At 46.0% G+C, this 20,828-nt stretch overlaps 1 protein-coding gene across 4 annotated transcripts; it reads left to right on the top strand.

The window, feature by feature from the left end:
- The first annotated feature begins 6 nt into the window (after nt 1-6).
- On the top strand, nt 7-17,191 carry CBX7 (chromobox 7). Of its 4 annotated transcripts, XM_026065050.1 has the most exons (7): nt 7-273; nt 1,914-1,957; nt 6,002-6,067; nt 6,583-6,649; nt 7,244-7,583; nt 9,659-9,847; nt 9,966-17,191. In XM_026065050.1, the coding sequence occupies exons 1-6, from the start codon at nt 205-207 to the stop codon at nt 9,805-9,807; spliced, it is 735 nt and encodes a 244-aa protein (XP_025920835.1). In that variant the 5' UTR covers nt 7-204; the 3' UTR covers nt 9,808-9,847; nt 9,966-17,191. The 4 variants fall into 4 exon arrangements, with proteins under 4 accessions (XP_025920835.1, XP_025920836.1, XP_025920834.1 ...); XM_026065051.1 differs by having other exon boundaries at nt 9,662-17,191; XM_026065049.1 differs by having other exon boundaries at nt 9,659-17,191.
- The last annotated feature ends 3,637 nt before the right edge of the window (nt 17,192-20,828 follow it).

The following is a 20,828-nucleotide window of genomic DNA, read 5'->3' as shown; positions in this document are numbered from 1 at the left end:
GCGCGAGCGGGCAACGGCCGCCAACGGGCAACGGCCGTCAGTGGGCGACCGCCGCAGCTGCAGCCCCTCGCCGCCCTCTCGTTGGGGCTCGCTCCCTCCCTCCCTCCCGCCGCGTTGCGAAAGCCGGGTCCCTTGTAGCGGGCGCGGGGGCCGCCGCCGGCGGTAGCACTTCCTCGTCGCGGTGCCCCGTGGGCTGCCCGCTGCATGGAGCTGTCGGCCATCGGGGAGCAGGTGTTCGCGGTGGAGAGCATCCGGAAGAAGCGCGTGCGGAAGGTGGGCTGCGGCGGGGCGCCCCGGCGGGGCCAGCTACCGCCCTCCGCCGGGCGGGCGGGCGCCGTCGTGGGGGAGGCGGGGRGGGGGGACGGGGGACATGCCCTCCGTGACACACACGCACGCACAGCAGCCTGTCGGTCGGTGCCTGCCGGTGCACGGCTGGTGCTGCGGGCAGGGGGGCGTGGTGGGCGCGCGCATGACAGTCCTGTGTTTTTCCTCCTCCCGAAGTAACGGGGCTTTTTTTTTTTTTTTTTGTGAGGCTGAGGGGGCCTGCGTGTCCCCTCCCCCCCGCCCCGGCGTTGACCAGGCGCTGTCCCGAGCAGCCCCGGTGCTGCGGGCAGGGGGGAGGAGGCGCGGAGCAGGCGTGACACCTGCTCGGGGCCTGAGGAGAAGCGCGGCCTGGGGCTTGGAGGGCAGGGAGAGAACGGGAGGGGCCCTGAGGTGCAGTGCCTGGGGCCAGCGGCTGTGGGACTCTCGTGTTGCCTGTGGTTGCTTTTGAGGTGAGTGGGTGCTTCAGAGGGGCTCTGTGGATGGGGTGCTTGGACAGCCTGGGGTCTTTCATTGTTGGGGTTTTCAGTTTGTCAAAAAATCAGTGCTGGTGATGACAAACTGCATACCCCGCATCAAGAGATGATTTTGAAAGATTTGGCTGTGAGCTTAGTGACTCAGTTTCCCCAGCTGTACAAGTGGTATCCATCTCCACAGGGTGTTATGAGGATTAACCCATAAGCATACAGTGCATAGAGATCCTCTGGCAGAAAGTTCCTTATAGGGTAGTGTTTTCAAACATTTAGGAGCTGAACACCCCTTCAGGAAAATGAAACTGGTTGCCCGGCTTGTGTACTTGAGTGCTTTGGTTTCAGTGCTGTCATATAAAGATTTTCACATCTGCAATAGCAGGCCTTCTAGAGGTGGTCCTGCTTGCAGGCAGGCCTTCTCTGTGCTTTGGGAAGTGTTTTACAAGTCTCTCTGTATAATATTAAAAATTTTACTAGTTGTGCACATTCCTCTTGGGCCCCTGAACATGGTTTCCAATTACTACTTTTTTTTTTTTAATCTTGTACTTAGAGTGAACAAATAAATGGATAACTGTGAAGTTTAGTTGTGAATTGCTGTTTATTTGGGTCGAAAGGTTGAGTGACTGTGATGGATGGAACCGTGTTTGAGTAGAGCATGTAGCAACTGGAAGGGAACATGCCAAAGAGATGCTTCATAGGTTCTGAAATCTTGTATTTCTTCTCTCAGCTTAAACAGATTCCTCTGACACTTGTTCCTGGCATACATCTCCCTCTCGCATTTATGCATGCTGACTTCTTGTAGGATTGCCTGTAAATGCAGGAATGGTTGCAGTGGCTCTCCAGTGGGCTTCTGGGGTTCTGCCTGCTAGCTCCTGCAAAGCTATGATCYCAAGCTGATGATAGGGTTATTTAAGAGTGCTTGAACTTTGTGCCCATTTTCTGGGGAAAAACCTATAAACAGTATAGTTGAATGAGGAAGTAGCTTTGTTTTGAAAATACAGTGATGGGAAATGAGCTTTTCAAGTTGCAGAGTTTAGTCCTGTTGATTGGCTGCATCTTTTGCTTTAGCCCATATTTGGTTGCAGAGTTCACCTGTTTTCTTCTTCCTTTTTCTACCCTTAGGGTAAAGTAGAATACCTGGTGAAGTGGAAAGGATGGCCCCCAAAGTAAGTTGTGATTTACTTATCTTTTCTTTAATAATTGGTAATAGCTTTAACTGTATCTCTGCAGCTTAGCATCTCATTCTTAATGGGTTACATCTTGTGCCTCATTTCAACAACTGTAAGCAAAAACACAGAGCCACAACCCCAAAATCTGTACCTATTTCCGAACTGGCAGCTGAGGGATACAGAACCTCTGCCAATCTGTTCTGCCTGGCTTTTGCCACTGCTGAAATATTCCATTGAGACACTTTCTAGATATGAATCCATGTAAGTTCAGTATGAATTTTACAGAAATCCCTGTTTTTTCTGAACATAGAATGGTCCTTGGTGATTTTCTGAATTGGCACTAAAAAAAACTAAATTTATTTTTAGGGCTATATGCAGTCTTTTGTAATAAATAACAAGGTGGTGGTCTTGTCATGTTGTCCTGCTGTATCCCCTTGGCAATTCACAAAAGGAAAAGGAGCAATGTTTCAGATTTACTAGTTGTAACCAAACCCAGGGGATCTTAGTCTCTTGAAAACTACCACTGCACCTTCATTTCCTTGTCTGAAACTTTCTGTTGTTTTGAGTGCCTTTTCTGCTTTTGCTTTGGTTGCCATGTTGCCCAAAAAAAAAGTTTGTAGCATTGCTGTGCCTTGTTTACTGCTACTTCTCTTCCTTATTATAATGCAGCTGCTTCTGAAGAAAAGTGGTTGTTCTGTGCCTAAGCTATTTGTACAATGCTTTGAGTTTAAAAGCATTAGATAACTGTAGAATATTACTGTGTTAACTTGCAGTCTAGTAGAACAGCCTCCTGGTCAATCCATGTGGGGACCTGTCTTTGCTTTTCTGTTTGTAACTGTGTGTGTCTGTACATGCACAACATGCTTGGGTATGGCTAAATTTCATGTGTAGTTGCACTGGATGATGCTAAGCAATGGGGTCTGGTTTTATTAGTTCATCCTTGCAGTTGCAAAGGAAGGCCTGCAAGGACGTGGTCCTGAGAGATTGTACCCGGTGTTCAGGCAGTTGGAATGTGTTCCCGCATGCCTAACCCTCATGCTTGTGGGGCATGCACGAATATGAGCAGCTTCCCTTCTCTGCTGATGGTGGGAGAGGGTGACTTTGTTCCTGACTATAAATTCTACTGTCACAATTTAATCTTGTGCACTTGTTGAGTATCAACTGCCATACGGTGTTGGTCAGTTTTTGGTCCATGTCAGCCTTCTAAGTAGCTAAGCCTGATTTAATCACTGTTAGAGGTTGGGAAGTATAGTCTGAGAGGCACCATCCCCTGTTTGGCCAGAATATTGATGTTTATCCCATTCTTTTTTCCACAAAGGTGTTGAGATCTTTCTCTTGTACAGTCACTTGCCAAGAAGGTGGACTGAGGCATGGTGTAATGTTTCTTCTGATAGAGCAGTCCTTGTTCTTGTTGCTGCCTTTCCTTGCCCTACACCTTGGAACTCTGGGGGAACCAGAAACTCTGTTTAGGGAATGAAAACCCACAGCCTTCTGCCCAGGGAGCAAGAGGGATGTTGGGGTTCCCTTCTTTTGATGCTGTGACATGTCCAAGCACCTCCCCTCTTCCCCCCACCCTCCAAATATCCAAATACTAGATATGAAGAACACTGATTTTTTTTTTTCTTTTTAACTGTTAATTCAGTAGTTTGAGTTGCTTAAAATCAAGATGCTTTGAGCATGCAAGTTGCTTACATCTTGCTAGTGGTCTCTGTTCCTTTTTTCTAAACATACATGTGCCTGCAGTGGCATGTAGCACCACAAGCTGTTTGCATCCTTGTCTTCCAGTGTATTCCTTTTCCTCTTCCCATGTTGTATTTCTCTTTATTCCCCCTCCCCAACCTTGTCACATTACTCTTTGTAACCTCTGTACCCGTTATCCCATTTTTCCAGTTGGGGGTTTCATGGAGGGGACTAAGGATAGGACAGAAATTTGCTTCTTTCTCATGTATTTGATATTTTCCACATCTAAAAAATCCTTGTTAATGCCCCATTTCTCAGATTTCTGGGTTGTACTGCTACAGTCAGGGAATGGAGGAGTTGCAATCTGATTCTAGCTACAAGCTTGTTTACAACTTGTATTAGAGTTAAGAGGGGAGGGGGAAGAGGAGGAGTAGGAGGAGGGGGAAGAAAGATCATATGATCTATGTTTTCCAGAGTGCCTGCTCTCTGCAGCGCTGCTGCAGCCTGGGCTATGTGCTGTATATATATCTCTGTGTGTGTGTGCGTGTGTGTGTGTGGCAAACCGAACCATGTTTTTTTTTTTGTATGCGGTGTTTTGCCACTGCAGTGAAGCCAGGGACTGAGCTGCAGAGAAAAAGGCAACACCCACCAGGTTGTTTTTTATTGTTGTTTTTCGGTATTTTTAATAGCAAATTCCCTTTCTTCTCCTGCCCATGGATAGCAATCTGATGTTTTCTCCCTCCCCTTCCCAAGTATTTTTTTTTTTTTTTTAATTTGTAGAACGAGTGCCAAAATCCCTGCAGCTGGGAGGAAACCTTCCTCTGTTCAAATAGCATCTTGCCTTTGACAGCTCACAGTCAGATTGCTGCAGGAGACTTGGGCAATGAGGGAGGGATCAGTTGGTTATGAAGACATGTCTATTCTTAACCCTCTGATGTACAGTGCACCTTGGAATAGTTGAATTTTGTGTTTCTTTTTTTTTCTCCTTTCTCCCTTTTGTGAAAGAATTGTACCATAGTTTCTAGAACCATTCTCCAGGATCTCCCCTGTATTTCAATACCTACCTCCTGTCCGATGGGCAGATGGAAGGACGAAAGTATTCCCAAACCACCTCCCCTACAAATGTATATGCATGCATCCATATGCCCTCACATGCAGTCTGCACCTCATCACCCCAAAATGTAAACCTCCTAAACTGCTTTTCCCCTGTTCGGAGGCACCGATACAATAGCACCACTGCCCACCTGCATAGGACCCCTCTCTGGCCCTCCTCCATGGGGGTGGGAGGAGCTCTGCCTCCTGGGCCCCAGACCTCAGAGGTCAGGAAATGGAATGCGCTGGGGCATTTGGGGTTTCAGACTTGCTCTCTTGCCTTTGAGTTTCTCTGATAGAGATGTGCCACCCATCTTTTCTGGTTGAACATGACCCCTTAGAAATAAACTGTCCACAATGGGAGTTTTGGGCTGCTCCTCCCTCAGGTTAAGTGCAGCGGCATTTCTTGGGAACAGTTCTTAATGTCACCTACCAGATGAGTTCAAGCCTTTCCTGAGCATCTGGCTCCTGTCTTAGCTGTCAGGCAGTCAAGGAGGAACATGGGTCAGTGACGTTGTTCACAGGTTTCTTTCAGAGTATCAAGCTGACTTTGAGTAGTTTCTTCAGCCCTAACCACAACGCAAATGGGTCCTTCCAGCTCCTGTACAGAAATACTGATGACCTCTACTAGACAGAAATAACCTGCAGGGGGAGTTGAGCAAGAGGAGGAGTAGCTGGGAAGTTGCCATTAACTTGCCTCAGGGCCCAGGTCTAAACATGTTTAGTTGAAAGGCATCGGTGGAGAAAAATTAAACTCTTCTTAAATGAATACTTTCAGCTCCAGTGATTAGAAGTAATTAATAATGCAGGTGAGGAAACATACTTACTCTTTGAGCACTCTAAATTGAGAGACCTATTTTCCAGAAAGCTGTATCAGATCAAGTCCCATTGTTTCACACGTTTTCCTGGATTTGCAAGAGTGCTGCAAATGAGGCAAATGAGACCTGTTTAGGTATCTGCTTAAAAGCAGTTTGTGAATCTCTGCACAGGCTTTGTGAACAGTGTGGAGGGGGCCCTGTGGAGGAAAGCCTGCCCTGTTCTCTTACAAAGAGCTGCTTGATGCTTGGCCCTGCCTGTTTTGGGAAGGGGAGGTAGTTTCTGGCAGGAAGTTTTTGGGGAGGGAATGGCTGAGATTCCTCAGAGCTCTAGCAATGTTGTGGCAGGCCCCACTGACCCTTGTAAAGACAGTTTCCAGGGCCGTAGCAGGCCTGCAGAGAGAATGTTTCATTAAAGCCTTGTTTACTTTATATTCCTCATGTTTTTCTTCAGATACAGCACATGGGAGCCAGAGGATCATATCTTGGACCCTCGCCTGGTAGTGGCTTATGAAGAAAAGTAAGGGGGCATGTTCTCTCTCTCCTGGCCACAGCAAAGGAAATAGTGTCTTTATTCCGTAGCATGCATAAAGTGCCCCTGTTGTCCCTACTCCCATCAAGGATGGGATGTATAGGAATGAGCCCAGCTTGATCTCTGTACCTTGCTCTTGGCTGAGGTGGACCAGACAGAGTTAAAGCAGCCCTGATGGACACCGTTCAGGAAATGAGACAAAGCACAAGCAGCATTTAGCCAAAGAGCAATGGGTCACACATTTTAATCAGGGCCAGGGCTGGACTGGATTGATGTAGAAGTGWTAAGTTTCTCTAACCCATCCTTGAGTCGGAGAAATTCCCTTATTGCAAGGTTTTCACTCCCACAAGAAGCAGTTCTGGGATGTTTTCCAAGCCTACACTGCTCATTATTGGGTTTTAATGGAGGAAATGAGGGAACTGTGCTGCAGAAGGTAGAAGTACTAACTAGGCTTTGTGCTGTGGTATGTAGTACTTGGTTTGATTTCTGTTCCTTCTTCACAGAGAAGAGAGAGACCGTGCTTCAGGGTACAGGAAAAGAGGTCCCAAACCAAAGCGCCTCCTACTGCAGGTAGCCTCTTGCTCTTCTCCTGTGTATTTCTAACTCATCTGCTGCGCTGCTGGTCTGCCCACAGGGAAGTAGGAACTGTTGCATGGATAAACTTGGAGGTGACAGGCTAACATAACAACATGAAGTCAGTGGGTAAGCAGGGTGGTTTTAACCTGTTAGCTGAACAGCCAGCTAACTTGTGTTTAAAAGGGGAAACAAAAAGGGGGGGGGAGCTCTTGCTCTGCAGACTAGGATCTTACAAATTTTGGGCTTGAGTGGTTGCAGGTTACCTGGGTTGCATGCTCTTTAAAATTGAACTGAGCTTGGACTGTTCAGCATGTTAAAGGTAGTAGCTGGATGGAAGTGAAGTTCCAGCATGCTTTGACTGTTGCTGTGCAAAGCAGCTGATCCCAGGAAGCACATGTTAGGAAGAGCTTAGATGAAGTTGAAGAGGTGAGAGGAGCAGTGTTGTAGAAGCAGCACATCTTATCCTAGGTCACCTAGATGCTCAGGGACTGAACTAAGAACTGAAGCCGTTTCCTGGCTCCCAGATGGGAGCCCTGACTGTGTTATCAGTTTCCCGTTTTGACCCTTGTTGCGTTCATGTCTTGGCAGCGGCTGTATGGCATGGACTTGAGGAGTGCACACAAGGGAAAGGAGAAGCTCTGTTTCTCTCTTGCACGGAGGTTTGGAGGAGGAGACAGCAGCCTGCCGGGGTCCAAGCCAGGGCAGGCAGAGTTCTCAGAGAAGACTGGGGGAGCCGTCCTGCCATTCTCTCTCAGAAAGCAACGCAAAAACCAGAAGTACCTGCGACTGTCAAGGAAGAAGTTCCCACGCATGACGAGCCTGGAGAGTCGAAACTGCAGACGTGAGTTCTTCCTGAATGATGCAGTGGGCCTGGAAGCCAGGCAAGGTCCTGAAGACTGGGAGGCCATGCAGCACACCAGCAAAGAAGGTAAGGCTGGACACTCCTTGATTGTGGAGTGCTGGGGCATGAGAAGGATGCTCTGTGTGCTTCCTCCTTGCTTGCTACATCCTGGGATTGTGGTTTAGGTCAGGTCTTCAGAGCAGCTCCAGCTGGCTCACGTTGTGGCCCTCCTGTCTGCAAGTCCTTTTTTTGTCTGGGTATATAACGCAACTTAATTTTTCTCTGGTGCTGTTGCCTCTCTATAGTCTTATATCGGTGACATGCCTCACGTGTTAGAAAACATCCAGAAATTACTGGAATTACTGCATGTATAATTCCAGAATTACTGGAAATTACTCCCCTTTTCCAGTTGACTCCCAGCAGATGTGACATGCAGGCGTGACAGTGATGAACTCCATCTCTGTCCATATCCCAGCACATGTTCTGCTACTCTGCCAAAAGGAGCTTGACAGTGAATAAACTCAGACACCAACACTCCTCTTACTGTGCCTTTCTGAGGAGTGTACAGGAACGCCATTAGAAACTCCTATTTCCTTCCTTCTGCCCCTGTCTTCCCTTTCTTCCCCATGTCCTCTCTAAAGTCTCTTGTCTTAGAACTATGTGAAAGGGGGATGAGAGAGATGATGTGGGGATAGTAACACCTGCCTGATCCCACTGAGTAGGCAGCGTGAGTGTTGGCATGGGAGATGTCCAAGCACATTTGACATTTTAGGGAGGGATACCAGCGTCTTGTGCAGGATGGCTGTGGGTTGTGCATGTTGCACTGAGTTTCCAGGGAAACTCTACCCTGCATTATTTGAGCTTCTGAAGGTGTAGCCTTCTTGAAGAGCAGAAAACCAGAGTTTGTGCTGCTTGTAGTAGCTAAGGGAATCATGCTACGCCTTGCTAGGAGTAGTTGTTACCTGGGCTGTGTTAGGCAGGACACTGGGGTGTCCTCCCTTCTGAGGGGTACTTGAACAGTGGCCCAAATCCAGTGAGACAGCAATGGGACCAGCACAGAGCAGTGCACTGTTGCATAATGGCAGAGGGCAAGTGTGTGTGTGTGCGCGCGCGCGCGTGTTCTCCCGTAGAAGTGCTGGTCTCTCTAAAGTACTTGGGGATCTGAAGGATGAATGGTGCTAGAGAAATGTAAAATTRTTTTTGTTCTCCACTTGATGCGCAGTCCATGCAGAATTCCAGTTACTGTTGGGGTGGATAGACTCTTTCCAGGGTGAGAGTAGACACCCCAGTATCTGAGATAGAAGCCAGGAAATACCATCTTGATGGGCACACATTATTCCTTGTCCAGGTTGGGACAGCAGGGTACAGTACAGGTAAAGTGGTAGGGAGAGAAAACATCTTCCTTCCTCTCTCCATACATGTTTGTAACTCTCTCTGGGGGTTGGGGGGGAAGTGGGGTTTTGGGTGGAAGGGGGACTGTTCAGTTGCAAATTGTTCTTATAGTGAGAAAGTGGAGGGTTGTTTGGGTTTCTCACTATCAAGTAGAGGAGGGAAGGGTATGAGAAAGGGAGAGCAGTTTCTCCATGAAGCAGTATTGGTGAGTTTTGGAGAGAATCATACCCAGGCTGTGTTGCAGGTGCAGTACAGGGAAGACCCTCAGTTTTGGACCCCCTTTGACTCCCATAGGGGTGTTTGAGGAGAGTCTGTAAGAACTTGGGCTTTTGAGCAGGGTGCAGCATTTACAAGCAGGTGAGCTCACAGCTGGGTGAACATTTTGCTRACACAGAGGCAATCAGGGGCTGAGACAGGGGAGATGTGTCAGGGAATCTGGGTGGTGTCACTGGGTCTTGCTGTCCTCTGTGTAGGCTGTTACAACGCTGGTGTGTGCCTGGACACCCTTTCACTCTGCCTTCTTTCCTTTTCCCATTATATCCTGCAGTGATCCTTTGCCTTCCCTTAGCCTCTGAGAGGAGGGCTTGCCCATGCTTTCTTGCCTTGTTGTATGTGCAGACTCAATGCAGGCTGATGTCACCTGCCATTTGTCAGGAAGGAGACTCCTTTTCCATTCATCCCTTCCCTCTCCCCTTTCCCCTTTCTTCCTCTGCCCTGCACACCCTCTCTTCCTCTCGCTAACATGTTCTTATCTGCCTCTCCGTCTGCAGCAGATGTGGATGGCAGTCTCCCCTGGATCCCCACTGTGCCCCCCAGCGAAGTGACAGTGACGGACATCACGGCAAACTCCATTACCGTCACCTTCAGAGAAGCACAAGTGGCTGAGGGCTTCTTCCGAGACCGGAGTGCACAGTTTTGAATCTCCATTTTCAGTGCTCCTAAAATCCAGTGCTTTTAGGGTGGGGCTAGGGAAGGGTTATTATATCCCTTAAGAAAAAAAAATCCAAAATGTCTCCTCTTAAAATGTTTACAGAGACCTTCAATTTTTTTATTTTCTCTTTTTTTTTCCCATTTCAGATGCGCAAAAACAAAGGGCAGTGTAGCGGGTGTGTGTTTATCATTGCTTTGTCCATCTGAAAAACTGACAGCCCTTTCCCTGGCAAGGACTTCCCTCCTAGATGTGAAAGCAGCAAGCGGAACAATTCRCCTTTCATCCTGTTAAGTGGCAGCAGCTGCATTTGTGGGGAGAGGGCATGTGGAGGTGGAAAAAAGAGTTGGATCTGTAGCTTGCTGCCTTGTTCTGCAATTGATATCCCTTGGATAAAGATACTTCTCTGTGCATTGCTCTTCCCACCTTCCTCCTCCCTCTCTTCCTGCAGCAGTGAGAGGCGATGGATCCTACCTGTGTAGATAACTCCAGTCTGTTAAGGCTTTCTCCCCAGTGCTGTTTTGCCTGTAGCCTGCTGTCAGGACTTCAGAACCATATTTGCCTGCCTGTGGTAAGTAAGTCTTTACAGCACAGGTCCATGTAGAGTGCAGAGGTTTCTCCCTTTGATTGTTGATCATGCAGGGGGAGACTGAAATGTATCTCGGAAGTCTAGATTGGCTACGCAGATTGAATTTACCCTCATTAAAAGCTCAGAAATGCAGCACAGTTGAGACTATACCTTCTGTATATGCAAAACAGGATTTCAAGCCTTGTCTGTGCTGTGTGAGAAATGCATTATGGAAAGTGGGGTGTTCTTACCCTTTGCTAAATTCAGTATCAATAACATCTGCTGTCCTGAATCTGTKGTAATAAGTTGGTTGAAAACTGACTCCTCTTCCCTGGGAGGAGGGGCTCATAGGAGGACTGAAGCATTGCCTGGCACTGCAAAGATATCCAAGATACTGGCACAGGCCCAGGACAGAGGAATTTGATAGAACTGAGCTGGAAATGGACCTTGATTAGCAGCAAATTCTGCTCTTGGATCACATTGAGAGGCCCACAGTAAACAGCATGTGGGGAAGGCATGTATTAGACTTGAGGAAGGGAAGAAAATTCTTAATTCTTACCAATGAGAATTCTTGGATTGTGTCATCTGAGTAATATTCTTCCATGACTCCAGTCTCCTCACAGTATCTGTGATCCTGTACTACTTAACCAATGGGAACTTCCCCTTGGAAAGCTTAAAAATCTTTGCCAAGTAAAGTGGTCTGCATTTCAATAGACCTTGCCTGATCTTGCACTTAAAAATGCCTTGTGCTGGACTGCCTGTGACACTTAGAGGTTTCTGAAGAATTGTTGTATTTTGAGTTGGTAGTTTAGCATCTGTTCTTGCACATGTGTATCCTCTTTTTTTAATCAAATCTTATTTAAAAAACTTAAATTTTTAAATATAGATCTCTTCCTATGGAAAGCAAGAAAGGTAAGCTAGATCTTAAGGTGGGACCTGCAGGACAGAGTGCTACAGGGCAACATTGGCTACTGTCATAATTATCTTTAAATCCTTTGTTTCCTCTCACTGCTCCACCTCCAGCATCTTTTATCTGCTGTATTTATGCTATATGAAGCTATGAGCCTGCTGAGCCCTAAGGTAAAGACACCTGTGGAAATCCTTAATGTGAGCTCTGCAGCACTTCCTCTGAAGGGCTTGGCTCCTGGACTGCAGAATTTGAGAGCTCTGGGGCTTCTGGTCCTCCAAACATCTGCTTTTTGCAAAGTGCTTGGACAGCCCCTGAGCCTTTTATTAAAAGCAGGTTTTACCTTAAATAGAATATGCAGCTCATTCTAGACTCAAGATTTCCCCTTCTGTCTCAAAGCTGTTTATAAAGGACTGCCTTCCACTGTGTGACAGCAGCTTCAGGACGACTGGGTAGATCCTGAATTTCAGGACAAACCTTTTGTCTCCCAAAGTACATACAGAGGAAGTGATGTGGGAGTCTTATTATGGAGAAATCTGAGAGGGTGAAAAGTGGAGCACATTGTGTGGGGAGGTTTCTTTTTTGGGGGAGGGTTGTTATTTTTTTAATGTGGTGGGAGGAAGAGTGAGTGGGAAAGAAGCTTAGAATAGCTAGCAAGGGCAAATTGATGAAGTAAGCATATAGGCCCAGGATGTTTGTTGAATGTGGGTGTCTGGAGCTAGGCTTCTGAATCTGGAGTTGTATCATATAAGTGGGATCACCCTCCTCTGCAGGGAGTGGGGTCAGACAGTGCCCCACCACCTCCTCCCACACACCTGCAAAATGTGCTGAATATCTGCATCTCCCTTTTATTTGGTGTGACCAGTAGAAACTCAGCATGCCTGCTCATCAGGACGACAGCATTTCGTGTGGTTATGGTTGCAGAAGCATAATATTTTAGCTTAATTTTGAAAAGGCTTGAACTCGGCTCCTTCTGCTAAATCTTTATGGCATTTACAGGGTCTGCTTTCTTTATTCTAATACAGCTACCATCACTTTTGTTCTGTCTTCAACTCAGTGTACAAATACAGCAAAAAAAATCCCACCCCTTCCTATTTACTAATGTTCCTAGCTTTGGCTGAAGTTGGAAGCAATACCAATCCTGTGGCAGGAAAGAAGAGCTTGTCCTAGTAACTGGATTTCCATCCTGTGCTTTTTCTTTCCACTCACCAGCTGAGACTTCTCAATGTTTTGTTTTGGCACTTCTCTTTAAACATCTTTTCTTCCTCTTAGAGTGGAGTTTTCAAAAACCTGTGGTGCTCTTAAAAGAGGATCCACCCACAGCTTCATATCTTAATCACTTTTTGGATCAGGCTAGCTTGTGTTCTTTTGGTGACTAATAAATCATCTCCTGACATGAAGTGTTAAACAGAATCTCTTGGTACCATGCTGCTTTGTGTACAGGTCAGTGAGGAGTTAACCCTTATCGGTTGAGATGCAACAAGTTGCATGTGCGTAGGTTGGGTTTTTATGAAGAGGAATTTGTGGTAGGAAACTAAGCAGTTACTTTTTTTTTTTTTACATTCATGAACAGCAACTCTTGCTTATCTTAAAGATCTTTTGAAAAGATTTTTCTTATGGTCTTTTTAAAATGTGGCTTACTTCTATACTGGCTGGTGACATATTGTAGACTCCCTTGGTGGAGCTGGTCTTCAGGGACTTTAAAATCAGCTTTACTCCACTTCTACAAGTGTAGAGATGCATGGGGGTTTTTTTGCTTTTGGGGGCAGGAGAGGTTGTTTGAGTTTACTTGTCTCTTCTCCCCAATCCTATCCTCTCCATCTGCATGTTCAACCCAAAAACTGAAAATTGAACTGGACCTCTTTGGCTAACATATCATGAAAATCTGATGCTGTGCTTGGAGCTTCGTTAAGCATTCYGTTTGATTGGAAGAGCCAAAATAGCATCCAGCTGAAGCAGAGTTTAATAATTCTATTTGAAGCACAAGCCAAGAATAGAATGGAGCTAAGTCTCCCATGCCTCATTTGGCTCCATGGGCTGTAAACAAGGAAAACAAACTTCAGTCAGTGGAAATTACTGAACTGTACACAAGAAACAAACTTCCTGAAGAACTGTTCTGACAGTCATTCTTCAGAACTGCTTCCACGTGAGAATTTACCAGCTGTGTTTTGGGGGACAGAAGCTTTTACTTCATACACCTTGCAGTAAATTCACTGTATGTGATATGACAGAACTAAGGGGCCTCATCAGATCAGGAAACCTTTGTTGTTAACACTCTGTTAAAAATTGGAAAGCACAGTCTCTGTTCCTGGCTGGTTATAAACTAGGTGTTATTGCTCAGATATTTGTAAGTGATGCCTTGGAACAGCAAGTTTTAACACGTAAATAGTGGCATTAAGCAGCTTCATAGCTCCTGCATGCTCCTTATTGTCTTGCATTTGCTTGGGGGCCCTTCTGCTCATGAAGTCAGCCCAAGGTGTTTTTTCAAGCACAGCCAGGATATTATTGTGAGAACACCCAAATGCAGTTCCATTTGCCAAAATAAACCCAAATTTGTTAGTGAATTGACCCTTGCTTACGTCAGAGCCTCAGACAGAAAAAAGCCTATTGAGAAATGAATGGCTTTTTTTTTTCTTTTTTTTCTTTTTTTTGTAGTGTTGTGAAACTGTCCGGAATTGTTCCTCTGGTGTTTTGTGACTGAATGTGTAAAATTGTTTGTTCACCTCACAGGGGGTCCTTGGCCCCAGTACTGTTTCCTGCTCTGTACCAGMTAGTGCTGTTTGGTTTTGCTGGAATAGAGAGAAGGGGCCTTGCATAGCTCAAAAACATAGGCAGGGTGGCTCATGCAAGACCCTCAGTGGTAGCCACAACAGAGGCTGGGGTGGGGAAGACGGCACTGAGGGCTGTTAGCCACATCCAGGTATTTGAGCTAAAGCTAAGTCTACCACCACCTCTCCACCCCTTCCTCTCCTCTCAAGCTTTAAGTCTGTGTTTTCTGAAGCAGGGAAGGTGTAAAAACCTCCTTTTCTAAAACTAAGTGATATCTGCTTCTCTTCTGTTCCTCCCCTACTTACATGTTCTGCAGCCTGAGAACAAGAAGGCAGTGAAACTTTGTAGGAAGACTGTAGGGGCAGCTCTGCCTGCCTGGAGGAAGGAAGGGAAGGAGTTGGCACTCCAGGCCTGAGAGCTGCTCTTGCTAGGATGTTGAGGACAGGCCTTTGGGTGAGCTGTTACAAAGAAGGCATGTTATTAGTGCAAGTAACTTGTAGTGAAACTCAAGGCCCATCTGGGACCTCAGGGGAAAAAAAACATGATTAAAAAGAAATGCTGAGGTGATAAACCTGAAACTTTTTTTCAAAATGTTTTTGATGCTGATGTTAACTGCCATCCATCAAGGCCCAGTTCAGTTGCTAGCGATCACATTAAGGCAGCCTGTTCCTTGGAGGCTGTGAGTGCTCTTCTCTTGGCTGTGGATTTGCCTTAGTCTCCAAGAAGATGAGAAAAATTAAACAATGGGGGTTGGGAAGAGTCAATATAAGGAGAGGAGACCAGTGGGGAATAGAATTGGGCCGTGTTTAGCCCCTATGCAAATGAAGGCTCTTCTGCTCACAAACCTGTGACCCCTGGCATCAGTGATGGTGTATCAGTGCTTCAGAGTGATTGATGGATAGATGCCTCTGAGTTTTGAGTGGGCAATGTGGGGAGGAGGCATTCATATAGCTGTCTTTCACAGTGGGAAAGCAAGGGAGGTATATACGTGTAAACAGCTTATACAGGCTAACTTTTGCACAGGAATGTATAACATTGGCAAATACAGGTAAAGGAATGTGTCTCTTTCACATTTCTTGTCCTTAAAACAGTTGTCCCCAAGGGCATGGCAAATTTGTTTTGAGACAATAGCTTATGATCAAGAGACCATGTTGTCCTCTGCCAACTGAGCTTGACTGCCAGGAAGCTGAACTTACAGTCCTTGCAGAGAAAGCGTGAATGTTCTGGGTGTCGACCCACCTGGATTCCACCCAAGAATTTGGTTAAGATGGAAATGCCTATGAAACCATCCTACAGGTGAGCCCTTATAAAAAAGCAGCACCAGAACAATCGAAGGGTAGCAGTTGTGGGACCAAGAGTCAGAGAGAGAGGCAATCACTTAAAATTGAATTTTAATTCTTCCCTATAACAAGTACTTCCTCGAGGGATGATCCCTTTCTCTCTTCCAGACCTTGTTCCCTTGTGCCCTTAATTTCTTAAAGTACAGTGGTTTAGCAGGGAGGGGACAGGCTGGGTAACTGGAAGTTGTAAAGAGGAGCAGAGCTCAGTGGAAGTTAGTAATGGCTGGTAAAGGGGAGATAGATTGCTACCAAGTTGAGATGAATAGAAACTTGGTGCTGGTCATCCACAGTGTGTTGCAGACGTCTGGGAATGCCAACTTGATGTTGAAGGGGAGAGCTCATAAGACTCTTCAGAACCTCTGTCCCAGTTTATCTTGCTGTTGGTGTAGCAGAATTTTGACTGGGAGGGGTATTTGAGAGGAGGAGGAAAGCCCTTTTTTATTATTTTTTAACCAGAAAATGTAGTGTCAGCACAAAGAAGCTCTTTGCAAATCTGTCAAAATGTTAAACTGCTTTTTTGGCTTTTGAGTCTGAAGTATGTTTTGAAGCACTTTGAAAATGCAAAGCACTAGGAGTGCTAAACACTCCTTATCGTCTCTCTAAAAGTGGCATTTGAAAAGCAAAAGATGCATCTGTTTCAGGCTTCTGGCTGCTCCTTATCACATTTCCAGAGCTGCCACCGGGCCCTTTGCTTCCCTCCCATGGCTGAAGGGGGAATTTGCTCCAGCCATGCCAAGTGAAGGAGGGCTCCCTGAGGGAGGAGAGGAGACTTGCAGAATCCCTAATTCACCTTCAGGGTTCATGCTGGCATTCTCCTCCTTCCCCCCTGCCGCCCCCTTTGAGAAAAGGGCAAAATGAAGTTCAGTTTTGGTTTTAGTGGTCCTAGTCTGGAACTATGACCACTTCTTCCTGCTCTGGAGACATCTTAGTTTCATCTCTGACAAATTGCACCTTATTAACTTGCTTGGGGAATGGAGAGTTACCTGCCCATTCACAGGGAATGGAGTGAGGAAAGGAGGATGAACCAGAAGCTGTCTTCAGTAGCTGTTGAATTCTTCCAAAGGCTGTTTTTTCACCTTATCTCCAACAGAATGGCAATGAAATAACTGAAAAGAAAAAAAAAAAAAAAAGCAGTCAAGGCTTTTATCTTGCATATCTAAAGAACCTTTTGAACAGGCTAAGATGAAAGTATTTTTTTCCTCACCTAGCAAGCTCCGTAGCTGGAGGAACCCAGTTCTCTTGCCGAGTCTTCAGCACTAGCCTTTTTCCGCCCTTTTATATACATTAGTCTGGACTGTTTTATGCACTCTGACTCATCTAATTTGGTATGCTTCCTTTCTGTTGTGGGGAGAAGTTGGGGGATAGGGTCAGTTGGGAGTAAGGGTCCCCAATTTTTGTTCTTGTCTCTTCAGTTGTTGCTGTTGTTCTGTCAGCACGCTAGAGTATCTGAGTCTTTGCACAAAGAAAGCTTCCTTTTGCACAGAATGAGCTTCTAGCTTTTGTACAGACTAATTGAATGTATTTGGGGAAGGGGAGGGAGGGAATAGGGAGCAAACCAATTCCAAACAAACCAATCAGAGTATAATGCCTTTTCTGAGCGAGCGTGTATTGTAAATGGAGGTTGTAATAGCAAAGGGAGGGCAGGCTCAAGTATAATTTGACACAAAGTGTGGTTTTATTTTTGTACTGATATGGATAAGAGACTGTACAGCATCTATTTATTTAGATGATTTATGTGGTAAATGTTGCAAACAAAATTATTAAAATATTAAATATGAGAACTGACATTTACCTAATGGTCTGTTTGTGTGGTCATTTACCTCCCCTTGCTTTAATTCTACAGCTGAATTATTTTCCCCTAGTCACTTCTGTTGGTTTAGACATACAATGTGGTTGGAAAAAGAGTGGAAAGTGTACATGCATGTGTGTGTACACAATCGGTTAAGAAGGATCAGTGAAGAGYGGAGCCTGCAAAAGGCTCTTTTTGACATTTCTCATTACTTTGATTCAAGGAGGTTAGGTTTTTATTAATTTTTAACTAGCTGGGTAAGTTGAAGCTGTATAGATATGACCTGGTACATTTAAAGTCTTTGGTGGATTAGAATTTGAAAAGGAGAAGCCCAATTGCAGGGTCACAGTTTCTCTGGTTTCAGGGAGTTCCTGAAGTCCTGCATAAATCCCCCATGCCAGGAAGCTCTGCTGGCCCTAGGCTGAGGAGAGTGCTGGTGTGCTCCATCTCTCTGGTCTCTTGCATGAATGGAGAAAATCCCAAGTGAGGCCTGGGCAGCCAAACACTGTCTGCACTGGTTGCCAGACTGACAAGGCTGGGGAGCCTGCTCTTCTCCAAGCTGAAGCCCCAGGTGGGCTGGGATGGAGGGCTTTCAAGGAGCTCTCCGGAGCCCAGAAACTCCTGGGTGGAGTTTGGCCCTGATTCATTGCAGCTAACTTGGGGCTTTGCCTAACAGCCAAATCCTGGGATTACTGATATTCAATGGAGAGAATCACAAAGTGTAATGTATTCATGTACTCCATTTTGGTTTTTGACTTGCTCCCATTAATTGAGGTACTTCAGCAAGTGAATCAGGCTGGCTGAGACTCAGAATGTAACGTGGGGATGAACCCTACATCTGAACACAGCCTTGACTTCAAATGCAAAAGCACATGGAGCAAAAGTAGGGGGGTGAGCTGTGTTTCCTGATTCAATCATGGCTCAAGCCTGCATAGTTATGTCTTGTCTGTATTACCAAAGGGTAGTCTGTGTGCTTGCCCTGAGCCAGGAAGGCTGGATTTGACTGATGGCATCATAGCAGGGCTTCAGCCAGACACTTATTTTCTGGCAGCAGCTAGTGAGTCAGGTGAAGTTGTAAGAAACTGCAGTGCAGAATTATGGGAAAGCCTACTTGAGAGATTGTTTCTCYGTACCCCTGCCAATGCTGCAGAGGCTGGTTGGCACTAGGAACTCTTCAGGCTTGTCCTTTCACACACATGTGCTGGTTGGATTAAAGGTTAATCTGGACAGTAAATTTTGTTTAATCATCCATTGCTATGCTGCCTCTCTGATCCATGCACTGCTGCCAGGTTTGCTTGCACGGCTCTTCTAATAGGATGCCTGAGAACTCAGGCACTCAGCTGTGTCTCAAAACTTGTCCCTGGGGACCTGCTACAGTTGGCATCACCTGAAAGGGGAAGCTGCTCTCAGCCCTCTCTGTTGAGGAGCACTGAGTGGAATGTGGCAAATGCAACTCTTACAGTACAGAGTGCTGCCAGGAGACTGGGCATTCACCTCCTCTCTGTCCAGTGTAGCTTCACACAGTGTTGCTTACCTTCCCTGCTCTTGGTCCTTCTGTTCCTGGGGTTTTGCTCCCTGAGCTACTGATTTTGAAGCAAGTCTGCTAGAAACCTGGGGCATTTGTGTATCTACCCATGATCCAGGGTCAGCCTGGGCAGCTGGACCTGCTTTGGGAACTCAAAGGTAGGCTCTAGGAATATTGTAAGTATCCCAGTGGTGTAGGCACTGGATGAAGCCCAAAGGCCTTCTCTAGCCTCAACTGAGGCTACATCAAAAAGGTAGTGGGTTGGAGGGATTGTTCTACTGGCCGCTGCTTGGGCCATGCTGAGCCATCCATAACTGCTGTACAAGCAGATACGTTGTCATCTTTAAGTGATCTGTCTCTGCCTTTGTGTGTTGAGCTGCAGCCAGGAAATATCACTATTTGGACATGAATGACTACAACATGAAGTATTTGCTTAAAACCCCATACAGAATTTGCTTGAGAGCTGCTATAGCAGAACACACCCCTGCTGCTCCATATGCAAGAGGGTATGACCATTTCTTTCTACAAGTCTGCTGCTCTTGACAGATACTTCCCTCAAGCAACCTGGAGTAGAGCTGGTTGATCAACTCTTGAAGTTGCTCTAATGAAGATAAGCACTGCTACCCCTAGCAGGCCACAAGTCTGCAAAAAAAATGAATCTGGTGGTGGCTACTGGCTTTGCGTAGGTCAGTTTCTCACAGTCAAGTGCCATATTTTTAAAAAACATGTTTTTTGCACCTACTGCTCTCCCCCTATGCTCATGCACCACTTGCCAATGTTCCTTGTGAGAAAGGTCATTCTTGCTGCTCCCACAAAGCTTATTGCTTCCCTTTGCAGGCTTATCAGTATGAGCAAGAAGTGAGCTGGTGTAGCCTACACCACCAGGGTCTTCAGGACAGTGAGATGCCAAGAAAATATCTTGTTCCTGTGGCCACTGTCAACAATAGCTGGGGGTTTTTTTGTTTTTCTTTTTTTTAACTGGAAAGTGAATGAAACAAAGTACCCAGCAATGCTCTGAACAACTGGATATTGCTTTGAACAGCTGAGCAACTGCTGCTGTTTTGCTTTGGGAAACTAAAAGTTAGATGAAAGAGTCAGGGGCTGAGTAATACCTGTAAAATAGCTACTTGCAATGACTTTACCAACTATTGTAGCTGGAGAGAGCATCTCGCTGACAGGTGGAATGAGAAAATAACTTGAAAGAGCACGTGGAGCACTCTGAAATGTTGCCGCTCCTTCTGGACCATGGATCAGGGATGCCTTGTGCTTCTACTTGAAGGTGAGATGTGCTGCTTGTGATCTGTATGGCTGTTTGGGGATAAGGCCATCAATCACAGTTGCTGCATGTGTGTTAGTGTAGCCATGTAAGGACTTTTCCCCTGTTTTATTTGGAAATGGGTTTATGATATTGATGGCTGGAAGTTAAGTTACTTGACAGTCAGCCACAAGTGTAAAAGCAGTTGTTTAAACAAAGTGAACAGTAACAAATATGCTAACTGAAATGTGGATGGTGTTACTGAACACTGAAAGTGCAAAGTTGAAATCAGTTAAAAAGGTGAAAAAGCAAAAGGTAGCAGGTGCGATCAGTGTGATCAGCTTGTTCTTTTGAAGTCACTTTGTAGTGTATAAAGGATTGGGAGGGAAAAACATGGTGTCTGGGGAAGTGAGGCAGTCCAGAAGGATTTGTCCCATTCTACATGAGAGTTAAGGGATCTGTCTGGGTTTTTTGTTTTCTGTTGGCCTGTGACGGTAAATACCTGAGAACAGGCTGAAAAAGGCCCTTTCTCGAAGTGAGTGATGTGACCTAAATGCAGAATTATCAGTGGTGGAGTATACCGTGGTTCAGGCCCTGACGACAGAAACACCTTGTTCTCTGCATTGTCTGCATCTTGGCCAGCCCTGCAACCAGTGTCTGTAAGGCTCTGTCCGTTTCCCATCTCATCTTCCTCCTCTCTGTCAGCATTCAGGAACCTGAACATTCAGGCTGGAAACTGGTCACTGCTCGTGGGAGGAGAAAGGCTCCTACTCCTCCTGAAGACCTGAAGCTGAAGAACAGGTTTAGTGCCCTCCAGGATGAGGAGGAGATGGGCATGGCTGCCAGGGAAGTAACCGGG

This window comes from Apteryx rowi, unplaced genomic scaffold (genome assembly GCF_003343035.1).
Source record: "Apteryx rowi isolate R43461 unplaced genomic scaffold, aptRow1 scaffold_223, whole genome shotgun sequence".
Classification (NCBI taxonomy): domain Eukaryota; kingdom Metazoa; phylum Chordata; class Aves; order Apterygiformes; family Apterygidae; genus Apteryx; species Apteryx rowi.
The sequence above is the reverse complement of the archived record's forward strand: the minus strand, read 5'-3'. Positions and strand labels throughout refer to the sequence as shown.